This window comes from Cottoperca gobio, unplaced genomic scaffold (assembly GCF_900634415.1).
Source record: "Cottoperca gobio unplaced genomic scaffold, fCotGob3.1 fCotGob3_309arrow_ctg1, whole genome shotgun sequence".
Lineage (NCBI taxonomy): Eukaryota > Metazoa > Chordata > Actinopteri > Perciformes > Bovichtidae > Cottoperca > Cottoperca gobio.
This window is the reverse complement of record NW_021166919.1, coordinates 21329-36724: the sequence shown is the minus strand read 5'-3', so window position 1 is coordinate 36724 and position 15396 is coordinate 21329. Positions and strand designations below refer to the sequence as shown.

Genomic DNA, 15396 nt, shown 5'->3' with positions numbered 1-15396 from the left:
AGTCATCAGTCAGACAGTCAGTCAGTCAGACAGACAGACAGACAGACAGACAGACAGATAGTCAGACAGTCAGTCAGAAAGACATATATGTAGTTCTGAGGCTCCTCTCAGGTTTGTGTTTTAAATTTCAGAGCTGCTGAACAGGCAGGAAACATCTTAACACAGATTATACTGATAACCCACACACACACACACACACACACACACTAATCCCTGTCTCATTACTTCAGTCCGTCTTCAAGTCATCACACACACACACACACACACACACACACACACACACACACACACACACACACACACACACACACACATCTGCAAACAATAATCCTATGAATATGATCAGGGATTTGGACCACAACACTAATCAGGCTGACATCTCTGGACAAGGGATTACACACACACACATAAATTGTAATCTTTTGAAGACATGCCTATGAAGAAATAATTTGCTTAATCTGAGAAAGGTAGAAGAAATAAAACAAACTGCCTGCTGTCAGGGCAATGCTCTGTCACCATGACGACGGTCACGTGTACCCCTTATGTGCTGCTGCCCTTACAGAGGGGGTGCAGTTAGACACACAATATATCAGGACATACTAAACTTCATTTGTTCTCAGACGTCGGATCATTGAGTCGCTGGATGTGACCAGAAGAATTAAAGTGTAAACTGTGGTGAGTTCAGGGACCGAGGGAGATTTGTATCTGTGTGACAGAGCTTAGAGCTGACACCGGCCTCCCTCTGTGTGCTCTCAGAGACACAAATCCTCCTCCTCAGTTTCTATCTCATCTCACACGTTAAACAAAAGGAGTCTTAATCCGACCTCCTTTAATCCCCGTTGGGTTTGCAGACGCTGCGTCTGAAGGCGGCACATTAATCCCAGAGGCCACCGGGGCCGATCGCTGCGTCTCAGCCCGCCGGGGATCCTTTCACTAACGGCTTTAATCCGACCCGGACCGACCACAAACACACGGAGGAAGTCCTGCCGTGTTAAGTGGAACACGGGAACTTTCCTCCTTCTGTTGCTGCAGATAATTCAGCGCTGGGATGTGGATTTGTGGGGAGATTAAAGCAACAAAGATTTATGCATTTTTTAAATTACTGAAGTACAAATATAAAGCATGAAACTGCAGGCGGGAGGCGAGTGTGAAGAAGGAGAAATGTAATAAGAAAAGATTCAGATTAGCAACATGTTTTATTCATTTTGATGTTGCTGCAACATAAATAAAGTCACATGTGGAGGACGAGGAGGACGAGGAGGAGCAGGTCCTCAGCGTGGAGAGCTTCCTCCTCACGCAAAGGTGCGAAACATTCATTGTAAGAAGGAAATATTCCTGAATATTGCATTTTCTCTTCATAATGAAGGAAAATATGTGTTTCTCCCGTCGACTGCAGCAGTTACACCACAGAAGAAGAAGACTTAAAGACAAGCAAACACCAGGATGCTCTTCATCCTCTGTCTGCAAAAACAGATGAAAACTATTCTTAAAATAAATAAACCAACACAAACAAAACAAATATATTATAATATATATATTATGATATATTTGATGATATATATCATAACATATATCATAACATATATATATGATGATATATGTTGTGTGTGGTCTGCACGATATGTAAACTATAAATAATTGTGACATGATTCACGATATTGGAGGTGATGATCATTTGTGCATCATTATTCCCTTTTTCATTGAAGCGTGAACAAGCAGGTTCAGTCGTAAACACTTCACTTCCTTCCACATGATCTCACACATACACACACACACACACACACACACACACGCACGCACACGCACACACACACACACACACCAGGAGCTGACAGGTTCAATTTGAGCACACACTGCTGAGAACACTAATATTATTAAAGGTTACTGTGTCTGTGTGTGTGTCTGTGTGTGGGTGTGTGTGTGTGTGTGTGCGTGTGTGTGTCATGTGATCGCCTTCACACAGTTTTCTGATCCATGACTTTAAAAGTGTTGTAAAATCAAAGTGTTTACTTGTAACAACAATAAAAAGTGAAGCTCTACAGTCAGTCAGTGAGGCCTCACTGGGAAACACTTTACTAACGAGTTCCTTATATATACAATACAGAAATATATATAGAAATATGTATAGAAATATTTATATTTATATATATATAAATATAATATATATATATATATATATATATATATATATATATATATATATATATATTATATATGTTTTTATATATATATATATATATATATATATATACATATATATAAAATATATACAAACATATATATAATATATATAATGTATATACATATACATATATATAATGTATATGTATTAGCTGCTCTGCACTGGCTCCCGGTAAAATACAGAATAGAATTCAAAATCCTTCTCCTGACTTACAAATCAATTAAAGGTCAGGCTCCAGCATATCTTAAAGATCTCATAGTACCTTATAAACCAACTAGAGCATTACGCTCCCAGACTGCAGGGTTACTGGTGGTTCCTAGAGTCTCTAAGAGTACAGTGGGAGCCAGAGCCTTCAGCTATCAAGCTCCTCTCCAGTGGAACCAGCTTCCAGTTTGTGTTCGGAAGGCAGACACACTCTCCACATTTAAGAGTAGGCTAAAGACTTTCCTTTTTGATAAAGCTTATAGTTAGGGCTGGCTCAGGTTTGCCCTGGATCAGCCCCTAGTTATGCTGCTATAGGCTTAGACTGCCGGGGGACACCTCCCTGCTCTCTTCCTTCTCTCCCTCTCTCTTCTTCTCCCTCTCTATCTGTATGCATTTATGTAAATGTATGTTACTAACTCACCATCCGGGGTATCATCCCCGGAGTGTCTGTCTCTCATGTGGCAGGTTGCCTCTGATAAAGTTTACGTCAGGATCATGAATCGTGACAGCGCCTGCTGACCTGGTCCTGCTGGACACCGGGAAGCCTTATTGACATTTTCCTGGATTCATCCAAACTTTCTACTTCTTTTTTTTCCAACACAACATAATTTCTGTCAAATGTTGTATTTGTACTATGTTGTTTATCCTGTACACACGACATCTATTGCACGTCTGTCCGTCCTGGGAGAGGGATCCCTCCTCAGTTGCTCTCCCTGAGGTTTCTTCCATTTTTTCCCTTTTAATTTTGGGGTTTCTTTTAGGAAGTTTTTCCTTGTGCGATGTGAGGGTCTAAGGACAGAGGATGTCGTAACCTGTACAGTCTGTAAAGCACACTGAGACAAATGTATAATTTGTGATATTGGGCTATACAAATAAATTTGATTTGATTTGATGTATATATATATATATATATATATGTTTATATATAATATATGTTTATATATATATATATATATATATATAGATATATGTTTATATATATATATATTCTAGAAGGAGAAGAAGAAGAAATGGAAGACAGAAAGGAAGTATCAGAGGTTGCAAGAGAGGTAATTAACTCACTGAGGACCCTCAACACACACCTGACTTCACTGTGTGTGTGTGTGTGTGTGTGTGTGTGTGTGTGTGTGTGTGTGTGTGTGTTCAGGTGAAGTCAGCTTTTTGTTCTGTCTTGTCAGGGTTTTAATGAAGCTCACAGATTAAACACACACACACACACAGAGGAGGAAAAGGTAAAGTCCTGAATCAGCGACAGTCCTGAACCTGGACACACCAAGTCATCAGAGTGTGTGTGTGTGTGTGTGTGTGTGTGTGTGTGTGTGTGTGTGTGTGTGTGTGTGTGTGCTGCTGAGTTGACAGCATTGTTCTAATTACAGACACCTCTCTCTTTGTTCAGTTTTTATGTTTTGGTCGTTCTGCTGAACTTTAAAGGAACATTCTGCTGCTAATATGTTTTAGAGACACACAAAGACACAAAACGACTGCAAAGAGACTCAAAACAACTACAAAGAGACACAAAATGAATTCAAAGACACACAAAACGACTACAAAGAGACTCAAAATGACTACAAAGAGACACAAAACGACCACAAAGAGACACAAAACGACCACAAAGAGGCAAAAAAACGACCACAAAGAGGCACAAAACGACCACAAAGAGACACAAAATTAGCACAGAGGCACAAAACGACTTCAAATAGACACAAAATGACCACAGAGAGACACAAAACGACTACAAAAAGACACAAAACGACTACAAAGAGACTCAAAACGACTACAAAGAGACACTAAACGACTACAAAGAGACTCAAAACCACTACAAAGAGACACTAAATGATTACAAAGAGACACAAAACGACTACAAAGAGACTCAAAACGACTACAAAGAGACACAAAATGACTTCAAAGAGACACAAAATGACTACAAAGAGACTCAAAACGACTACAAAGAGACACAAAACGACTACAAAGAGATACAAAACGACTACAAAGATACACTAAACGACCAGAAAGAGACACAAAACCACCACAAAGAGACACAAAATGACCACAGAGAGACACAAAACGACTACAAAGAGACACAAAACGACCACAAATAGACACAAAATGACCACAAAACGACTGCAAAGAGGCACAAAACGACCACAAAGAGACACAAAACCACCACAAAGAGACACAAAATGACCACAGAGAGACAGAAAACGACTACAAAGAGACACTAAACGATTACAAAGAGACAGAAAACGACTACAAAGAGACTCAAAACGACTACAGACACAAAATGACTTCAAAGAGACACAAAATGACTACAAAGAGACTCAAAACGACTACAAAGAGACACAAAACGACTACAAAGATACACTAAACGACCAGAAAGAGACACAAAACCACCACAAAGAGACACAAAATGACCACAGAGAGACACAAAACGACTACAAAGAGACACAAAACGACTACAAAGAGACACAAAACGACTACAAAGAGACAACAAAGAGACACAAAACGACTACAAAGAGACACAAAAGGACTTCAATGAGACACAAAACGACTACAAAGAGACTCAAAACGACTACAAAGAGAAAACAAAACGACTACAAAGATACACTAAACGACCAGAAAGAGACACAAAATGACTTCATAGTGACACAAAATGACCACAGAGAGACACAAAACGACTACAAAGAGACACAAAACGACTACAAAGAAGCACAAAACGACCACAAAAAGACACAAAATGACCACAGAGAGACACAAAACGACTACAAAGAGACACAAAACGACTACAAAGAGACACAAAATGACTTCAAAGAGACACAAAATGACTACAAAGAGACACAACGACTACAAAGAGACACAAAATGACTTCAAAGAGACACAAAATGACTACAAAGAGACACAAAACGACTGCAAAGAGACACAAAACGACTACAAAGACACACAAAACGACTACAAAGAGACACAAAATGACTACAAAGAGACTCAAAACGACTACAAAGAGACACAAAATGACTTCAAAGAGACACAAAACGACTACAAAGAGACTCAAAGCGACTACAAAGAGACACAAAACGACTACAAAGAGACACAAAACGACTACAAAGAGACACTAAACAACCAGAAAGAGACACAAAACCACCACAAAGAGACACAAAATGACTTCAAATAGACACAAAATGACTACAAAGAGACACAACGACTACAAAGAGACACAAAATGACTTCAAAGAGACACAAAACGACTACAAATAGACACAAAATGACCACAAAGAGACACAAAACGACTGCAAAGAGGCACAAAACGACCACAAAGAGACACAAAATGATCACACAGAGAAACAAAACAACTACAAAGAGACACAAAATGACTTCAAAGAGACACAAAATGACCACAGAGAGACACAAAATGACCACAAAGAGACACAAAACGACCACAAATAGACACAAAATGACCCCAGAGAGACACAAAACGACTACAAAGAGACCCAAAACGACTGAAAAGAGGCACAAAACGACCACAAAGAGACACAAAATGACCACAGAGAGACACAAAACAACTACACAGAGGCACAAAACGACTACAAAGAGACTCAAAACGACTACAAAGAGACACAAAACGACTACAAAGATACACTAAACGACCAGAAAGAGACACAAAACCACCACAAAGAGACACAAAACGACTACAAAGAGACACAAAACGACTACAAAGAGGCACAAAATTACCACAAAAAGACATAAAACGACCACAAAACGACCACAAATAGACACAAAATGACCACAAAGAGACACAAAACGACTGCAAAGAGGCACAAAACGACCACAAAGAGACACAAAATGATCACAGAGAGACACAAAATGACCACAGAGAGACACAAAACGACCACAAAGAGACACAAAACGACTACAAAGATGCACAAAATGACCACAAAAAGACATAAAACGACCACAATGAGACACAAAACGACCACAAATAGACACAAAATGACCACAGAGAGACACAAAACGACTACAAAGAGGCACAAAATAACTTCAAAGAGACACAAAATGACTACGAAGAGACACAAAACCACCACAAAGAGACACAAAACGACTACAAAGAGACACAAAACGACTACAAAGAGACACAAAACAACAACAAAGAGACACAAAACGACTACAAAGAGACACAAAACGACTTCAATGAGACACAAAACGACTACAAAGAGACTCAAAACAACTACAAAGAGAAAACAAAACGACTACAAAGATACACTAAACGACCAGAAAGAGACACAAAATGACTTCAAAGAGACACAAAATGACCACAGAGAGACACAAAACGACTACAAAGAGACACAAAACGACTACAAAGAGGCACAAAACGACCACAAAAAGACACAAAATGACCACAGAGAGACACAAAACGACTACAAAGAGACACAAAACAACTACAAAGAGACACAAAACGACTTCAAATAGACACAAAATGACTACAAAGAGACACAAAATGACTTCAAAGAGACACAAAATGACTACAAAGAGACACAAAACGACTGCAAAGAGACACAAAACGACTACAAAGACACACAAAATGACTTCAAAGAGACACAAAACAACTACAAAGAGACACAAAATGACTTCAAAGAGACACAAAACGACTACAGAGACACAAAATGACTTCAAAGAGACACAAAACGACTACAAAGAGACACAAAACGACTACAAAGAGACACAAAACGACTACAAAGAGACACTAAACAACCAGAAAGAGACACAAAACCACCACAAAGAGACACAAAATGACTTCAAATAGACACAAAATGACTACAAAATGACTACAAAGAGACACAAAATGACTTCAAAGAGACACAAAACGACTACAAAGAGACACAAAATTACCACAAAAAGACATAAAACGACCACAAAACGACCACAAATAGACACAAAATGACCACAAAGAGACACAAAACGACTGCAAAGAGGCACAAAACGACCACAAAGAGACACAAAATGATCACAGAGAGACACAAAATGACCACAGAGAGACACAAAACGACCACAAAGAGACACAAAACGACTACAAAGAGGCACAAAATGACCACAAAAAGACACAAAAAACGACCACAAAGAGACACAAAACGACCACAAATAGACACAAAATGACCACAAAAAGACATAAAACGACCACAATGAGACACAAAACGACCACAAATAGACACAAAATGACCACAGAGAGACACAAAACGACTACAAAGAGGCACAAAATAACTTCAAAGAGACACAAAATGACTACGAAGAGACACAAAACCACCACAAAGAGACACAAAACGACTACAAAGAGACACAAAACGACTACAAAGAGACACAAAACAACTACAAAGAGACACAAAACGACTACAAAGAGACACAAAAGGACTTCAATGAGACACAAAACGACTACAAAGAGACTCAAAACAACTACAAAGAGAAAACAAAACGACTACAAAGATACACTAAACGACTGTAAAGAGGCACATAACGACCACAAAGATACACAAAATGACCACAGAGACACAAAACGACTACAAAGAGACACTAAACGACTGTAAAGAGGCACAAAACGACCACAAAGAGACACAAAATGACCACAGAGACACAAAACGACTACAAAGAGACACAAAACGACTACAAAGAGACACAAAACGACCACAGAGACACAAAACGACTACAAAGAGACACAAAACGACCACAAAGAGACATAAAACTACCACAAAGAGACATAAAACTACCACAAAGAGACACAAAACGACTACAAAGAGACACAAAACGACTACAAAGAGGCACAAAACGACTACAAAGAGGCACAAAATGACCACAAAGAGACACAACACGACTACAAAGAGACACAAAACGACCACAGAAACACAAAACGACTACAAAGAGACACAAAATGACCACAGAGACACAAAACGACTACAAAGAGACACAAAACGACTACAAAGAGACACAAAACGACCACAAAGAGACATAAAACTACCACAAAGAGACATAAAACTACCACAAAGAGACACAAAACGACTACAAAGAGACACAAAACGACTACAAAGAGGCACAAAACGACTACAAAGAGGCACAAAATGACCACAAAGAGACACAAAACAACCACAAAGAGACACAAAACGACACAAAACGACTTCAAAGAGATACAAAACTTAATTCAGCCCTGAAACACACTAAAACATTTGGACCGACTAACAACAACAAACAACAAACTACAGCCGCCGCCCCCGACGACCAAGCTCACTCATTAGCCTCACTCCATCAGCGCGGTTATTAGGGCGTGGCGGCCATCTTGGACCCAGGCCGCTGAGAGTTTAATTTCATTCTCTGCTGCTTCACACACACACACACACACACACGCACACACACTCTGGCCCCATAGTCCTCCATATGTGCAGCAGAGAGGGACAGACAGGAGGAGAAATCCAACACACCCTATGGCTGCAGACACACAGACGGACCTCTTTAAAGAAAGTCAAACAGTTAACTCCAGCTTTTCAAAGTAAAACGATATTCAGCCATTAAAGCTGCAGGATGATCTGAGATCAGCTGTCTGCAGCCTGATGACACAACGATCACTGGAGACTTGATAAGTTCTGCAGACTCTTTATTCTCTGATGACCTGGATCACAGACCCCCATGTATACTGAGAGGAAAAAGTCTGAATATTTAGAGATAAAAGTCTGAATATATTATTCTTGTTGGATCAGAGATAATATTGATCAACATGAGTTTCTTCTTTCTGGACTTCCTTTTTGAGTCTTTAATCCGTCCATGTTTGTGTTTGTTTGTAACAACTTAGACTCTGAATAAAACCGTTATTCCTTTACACACACACACACACACACACACACACACACACACACACAGTAAACAAACTCCTAATGAGCTTCAGAGCTTCCTTAATTACTTTGCTGCTAATTGGTTTACATGAAGATCAGCCGTCTGCTTTCACTGGAAACACACTGGAGTCAGTTTAACGTCTGACATGTATATTACACAATAACTTTTATACATTATATTTATACAATATATATTATATTTTATACATAAAATATTACTTTCATACATTATATTTTATACATTAATAATGTATAAAATATAATGTATAATATATCATTTATATGTTATAAAATATTTTTGATATATTATGTATTATACTGTTTTAAGGAGAAGAAGTAGATACTTCGCTATAATGTCGATGCCAAAATGATGAAAGCGTGACGGTACTCAACATTGTGAACAACAAATCTGTGTTGAAATCTAAAGGAGAGCTAGTTAACACAGTTAGCTGTAAGCAGTCAGGTGTTAGCTGTTAGCTGTAAGCAGTCAGGTGTTAGCTGTTAGCTGTCAGGTGTTAACTGTTAGCTGTAAGAAGTCAGGTGTTAGCTGTAAGAAGTCAGGTGTTAACTGTTAGCTGTAAGCAGTCAGGTGTTAGCAGTAAGAAGTCAGGTGTTAGCTGTTAGCTGTAAGCAGTCAGGTGTTAGCAGTAAGAAGTCAGGCGTTAGCTGTTAGCTGTAAGAAGTCAGGTGTTAGCTGTAAGAAGTCAGGTATTAGCTGTAAGAAGTCAGGTGTTAGCTGTTAGCTGTAAGCAGTCAGGTGTTAGCAGTAAGAAGTCAGGCGTTAGCTGTTAGCTGTAAGCAGTCAGGTGTTAGCTGTAAGAAGTCAGGTGTTAGCTGTAAGAAGTCAGGTATTAGCTGTAAGAAGTCAGGTGTTAGCTGTTAGCTGTAAGCAGTCAGGTGTTAGCAGTAAGAAGTCAGGCGTTAGCTGTTAGCTGTAAGCAGTCAGGTGTTAGCTGTAAGAAGTCAGGTGTTAGCTGTTAGCTGTAAGCAGTCAGGTGTTAGCAGTAAGAAGTCAGGCGTTAGCTGTTAGCTGTAAGAAGTCAGGTGTTAGCTGTTTGCTGTAAGCAGTCAGGTGTTAGCAGTAAGAAGTCAGGTATTAGCTGTAAGAAGTCAGGTGTTAGCTGTTAGCTGTAAGAAGTCAGGTATTAGCTGTAAGAAGTCAGGTGTTAGCTGTTAGCTGTAAGAAGTCAGGTATTAGCTGTAAGAAGTCAGGTGTTAGCTGTTAGCTGTAAGAAGTCAGGTGTTAGCTGTTAGCTGTAAGCAGTCAGGTGTTAGCAGTAAGAAGTCAGGTGTTAGCTGTTAGCTGTAAGAAGTCAGGTGTTAGCAGTAAGAAGTCAGGCGTTAGCTGTTAGCTATAAGCAGTCAGGTGTTAGCAGTAAGCAGTTAGCTGTAAGAAGTCGGGTGTTAGCTGTTAGCAGCCGGGAGGTTCCATTGAGTTCCATTGTGGTGCGTTCAGGCTCTATACTGTACTGGTTCAAGGTAAGTTATAATGTTATTATGATGTGTTCAAAGTAATCTTGTAAAATGTAGTTTTTGGTAAGGAAATTCCAGTTATATAAATAAATATAGTTGTTTGAAGATGTTTTCACAGTAATATAAAATATATATTTATATATTATATGACCAGTATGGAGTAATAAAGCAGGAGTGATGGAGTACATGGGGTTATTGGTGTTTTACTGTGGTATCCAGTTGATTTGGAGAATCGTGGATTTCACTGCTGTTGGTATCGACTGCTGCATTTCTGGTCTTGTGACGTCCCTAAATATATATGTAATATATTATCCTATATGTAATATTTCACAGGGCTGCGCGATACATCGTTTCAGCATCAACATTCACACTGCAGGACTCAAACACGTTGCAGCTTGATCTGAAAGTGAAATATTTCCCTAAACACGAGCAGGAGAAACACAGAGGAGGAAAAATAAATATTTCTACAGAACGATGTCGACCACAAACAGGAGCTTTGTCCTCATCTGGTAGAAATTCCTCTATTTTCGCATTTAAACAAATATCACAATGTCAGTTCTTTCCCACTATATAAATATTTAATTATATATAATATAATAGATGATGTAGATGTGAGAAACGGAGAAGAGGAACAACAGCTGACTGACTTAAACACACTCCTTCATATATAAATCACATCTTATATCATGCATTGAGCAAAAAATCGATACGTCTAAAACGTGCACATGAAGAAGCAGAGCTACAAATATTAAACATGAAGTCTGTACTGTCAGTATAACAGTAGAAACACATATTATATTACATATATTCATTATAGATGAACTAAAGGTGTGTAAAATGTCCAAAGATATTCACTTTAATATGATATGATATATTTGAGAGGCTGAACAATGAAAAATGACTGAGTTGCAGCTCTGTGGTAACAGAAGAAAGCATATCTTTATCGTGCATTAATCTACTGATCTACTGTGTGCACGCTCATCTGCAGCCGCTGGACACAGTGAGCTGCAGGAACATTAGGGCTGAATATATGATCAAAAATAATGTTTGGATTTAAATAACAATAACTAATGCACGTCACTCTGTAAAGTGATGTACAGGATGAAATAAAGTGAATCAGTGTTTTTCCTCTCCTCACACCACTAAATAACATTCATTTGTTAAATGAACACGTGCAAAAAACAAGGTACTACAGTGGGTTCTACTATCCTGCTCTATCTCGCTCTATTATGCTCTATCCTGCTCTATTCTGCTTTATTCTGCTCAATCTTGCTCTATTATGCTCTATCTTGTTCTATTATGCTCTATCCTGCTCAATCTTGCTCTATTATGCTCTATCTTGTTCTATTATGCTCTATCTTGCTCTATTATGCTATATCCTGCTCTATCTTGTTCTATTATGCTCTATCCTGCTCAATCTTGCTCTATCTTGCTCTATCTTGCTCTATTCTGCTCTATCCTGCTCAATCTTGCTCTAGTCTGCTCTATATTGTTCTATTATGCTCTATCTTGCTCTATTATGCTCTATCTTGCTCTATCCTGCTCTATTCTGCTGGGTTTAAGGTCTTCACTTTTCTTCACCAGCAGCTCCGACTGGCTGGTGGCAGTATTTTGTTATTTATTTGCAGTATTTATTTGCAGTATTCATATATTTACAGTATTTCTTTATTTATTTGTAGAATTTATATATTTGAAGTATTTCTTTATTTTATTATTTTATAATATTTATTTGTTTGCAGTTTTATATATTTATTTCTTCGCAGTATTTGCAATATATCTGGAGAATTTCTTTGAGCAGCTTGTTTTAAACACATAAAAGTTTTTTCTGAGCTGAGGTCAGAAGAAAAACGGACAGAAGAAGAAATAAAAGAGAAGGAGGAGGAGGAGAAGAAGAAGAAGAAGATGGAGAAGAAGAAGGAGGAGGAGGAGAAGAAAGAGAAGAAGGAGAAGAGAAGGAGGAGAAGGAGAAGAAGGAGAAGAAGAAGAAGAAGAAGAAGAAGAGAAGAGAGAAGGAGAAGGAGAAGAAGAAGGAGGTGGAGAAGAAGAAGAAGAAGAAGAAGAAGAAGAAGAAGAAGAAGAAGAAGAAGAAGGAGGAGAAGAAGAAGAAGGAGGAGATTTTCCAGCTGGAAACTTGGATGCCGACACACAGAAACAACTCCCATGTTTACACCGTTACCCCCCCCCCCCCCCCCCTCACCCACAGACCCGGTCCCCCCGGTGTGTGTCCCGGTCCCCCTGGTGTTTTACCTTTGAAGGTGTCCGCCCGCACGCCCGTTAGTCCCAGTGAAAGCAGCACGAGGAAAGTTGCAGCCCGCTCCATGTTCACACCGAGCCCTCCGGAGCGCGAGGGAAAAAACTACAGAAACAACTCCAGACTTCTTCTTCTTTTGCTGTTTCCTGTCTGTCGCTCTCTCACACACACACACAGACAGGCAGACAGACAGGCAGACAGGCAGACACACAGACAGGCTGGCAGACAGACAGGTTTGCGGGTGTCTGTCTCTCCGGTTTCTTTTTTTCCTCCGTTTCTCTTCAGACCGGAGAGAGACTGACTCCGTTTACCGAGCTGTCGCTGACGTCACAGGGGGCGAGAGACGTTAGGGGGGCACGAGAGAGGGGGGGGGGTGCGAGGGAGGGGGGGCGTTTATTTTTATTTTTAAAGATTGTTTTTTGGCCTTGTTTCTTTATTTTTCGTTATAACTGAAGATATACATGGGGGGGGGGGGGGTAAGTACTACATGGTGCGCCCCATCTTTTGTTATTCTTATTTTTATATTCTTATTCATTTTAATATTTAACATTTTTGTTTTAATTTGTATTTGCATTCTTAATTATTTAATGAATTGTACTTATACTTTTGTATTTACAATTTGTACTTAAATCTACTTTATATTTCTATTCTTAATTAATTGATTAATCTTACTTCTGTATATTTTACATCTTATGTAATTATATTTATTTTATATTATTTGAAATTTATTTTACTATTATTTTTAAATGCATCTTTTAAAATGATTTTAATATTTTTCATAAGTTTTCATATAAGTTTTAATACTTAACATTTATATTTTTGTATTAAGTGCTGTGTTTTTATTCTTAATTCATTCATTAAAATTACTTCCTTTTATATTTACAATTTTCATATATATTTGTAAAATGTATTATATATTATATTTAAATATTTTTATTTATTTTCATATGCTATCTATTGCAACATATTATTTTGTTGTGTAAATCTGCTCTGACAGGAAGTGTTCAAATCATGTGAAATGTAAAGTTTTTTCCATCCACACTAATGATAGTTTCAACAGGCTGCGTTCACATGTTCAACTGTGAGGCAGTAAATCAGAGCTGTGGAGTGTTTGGAGTCACGATGCTGCCCCCTGCCGGTGCGTCCGGCACCTCACCGTTAAACTCACATTTCACTTTAAACTCTGCTGAACCATCAACACCAAGTTAAACTGATGTTTTCTGATTTACATTCAGAAGTCCCATTGACAAAAACACACGCACAGCAGACTGACGAAGAGGTTTGACACCTTTGGTACAGAAACGTTAGCTTTCTGAAACGTGTTGTATAAATATGCAAATTAGGCATTCTCTTATTAATTATCTGCTCATTTGCATAACTGTCCTTTAGAGAAAAGCTCCTTTAAAGATATGTATTGTAACATTCATACATGTACACACTACAGGTGAACAGGGTCATACATGTTGTACACACTACAGGTGAACAGAGTCATACATGTTGTACACACTACAGGTGAACAGAGTCATACATGTTGTACACACTACAGGTGAACAGAGTCATACATGTTGTACACACTACAGGTGAACAGAGTCATACATGTTGTACACACTACAGGTGAACAGAGTCATACATGTTGTACACACTACAGGTGAACAGAGTCAAACATGTTGTACACACTACAGGTGAACAGAGTCATACATGTTGTACACACTACAGGTGAACAGGGTCAAACATGTAACTCACAGAGATCATGAAGCTTCACTTCATGACTCACATCAACACAGTTTATATTACAAGTGTTTAATATGTACATGAGGCGTTATGTAATGTAGCTGTGGAGAGTTTACATCTACACACACAGTTACACCCACACACTCTGATGTTCTCATGCTTCCTCTCATGTTCGTGTGCTGCCCCCTGCAGGACCAGCTGAGCAATAACAATACATCATAATATTAATAATGATTATAAAAAATAATAACATAAATAACAATAATACTAATAACTACAATAAATAATTATAATGATAATAAACAACATTACATAATAATCAAAATAATATCGATAATAATAATAACGGTAATCAAAATAAATAGTATAAAAATAAATGTATAATGATTGATAGTAATAATAATTATGTAAAAAATATATAATAAACAATAAAAAATAATGATAAAGATACATAATCATAATCATAATAATAAATAAATAATAACAATTATAATAATAATTTAGGAGACAACATCTTGTAACACTTTCCGCACTCTTTTATATTTCTTGGGATAAATTAAGGATATTGTTAATAAAAAAATTCAAAAATAAATAAAAAGAACAGAAAGTCTCTGGTTTTTATTTTCTATTCATTTCATATCTATATCGTATTGCAGAGTTACACACATTTAAACAAAAACAAATTAATTATTCTGT

The 15396-nt window shown here is 38.0% G+C and overlaps 1 protein-coding gene across 7 annotated transcripts in view; it reads right to left on the bottom strand.

The window, feature by feature from the left end:
- LOC115005460 (receptor-type tyrosine-protein phosphatase mu-like) overlaps nucleotides 1-13193 on the bottom strand; it is a 134748-nt gene extending 121555 nt beyond the window's left edge. For all 7 annotated transcript variants that reach the window (XM_029427281.1, XM_029427282.1, XM_029427283.1 and 4 more), the window contains exon 1: nucleotides 12966-13193. In XM_029427281.1, coding sequence (XP_029283141.1) covers nucleotides 12966-13038 — 73 coding nt within the window. In that variant the 5' untranslated portion in view covers nucleotides 13039-13193. The remainder of the gene's footprint in view (nucleotides 1-12965) is intronic.
- Between the last annotated feature and the right edge of the window lie 2203 nt (nucleotides 13194-15396).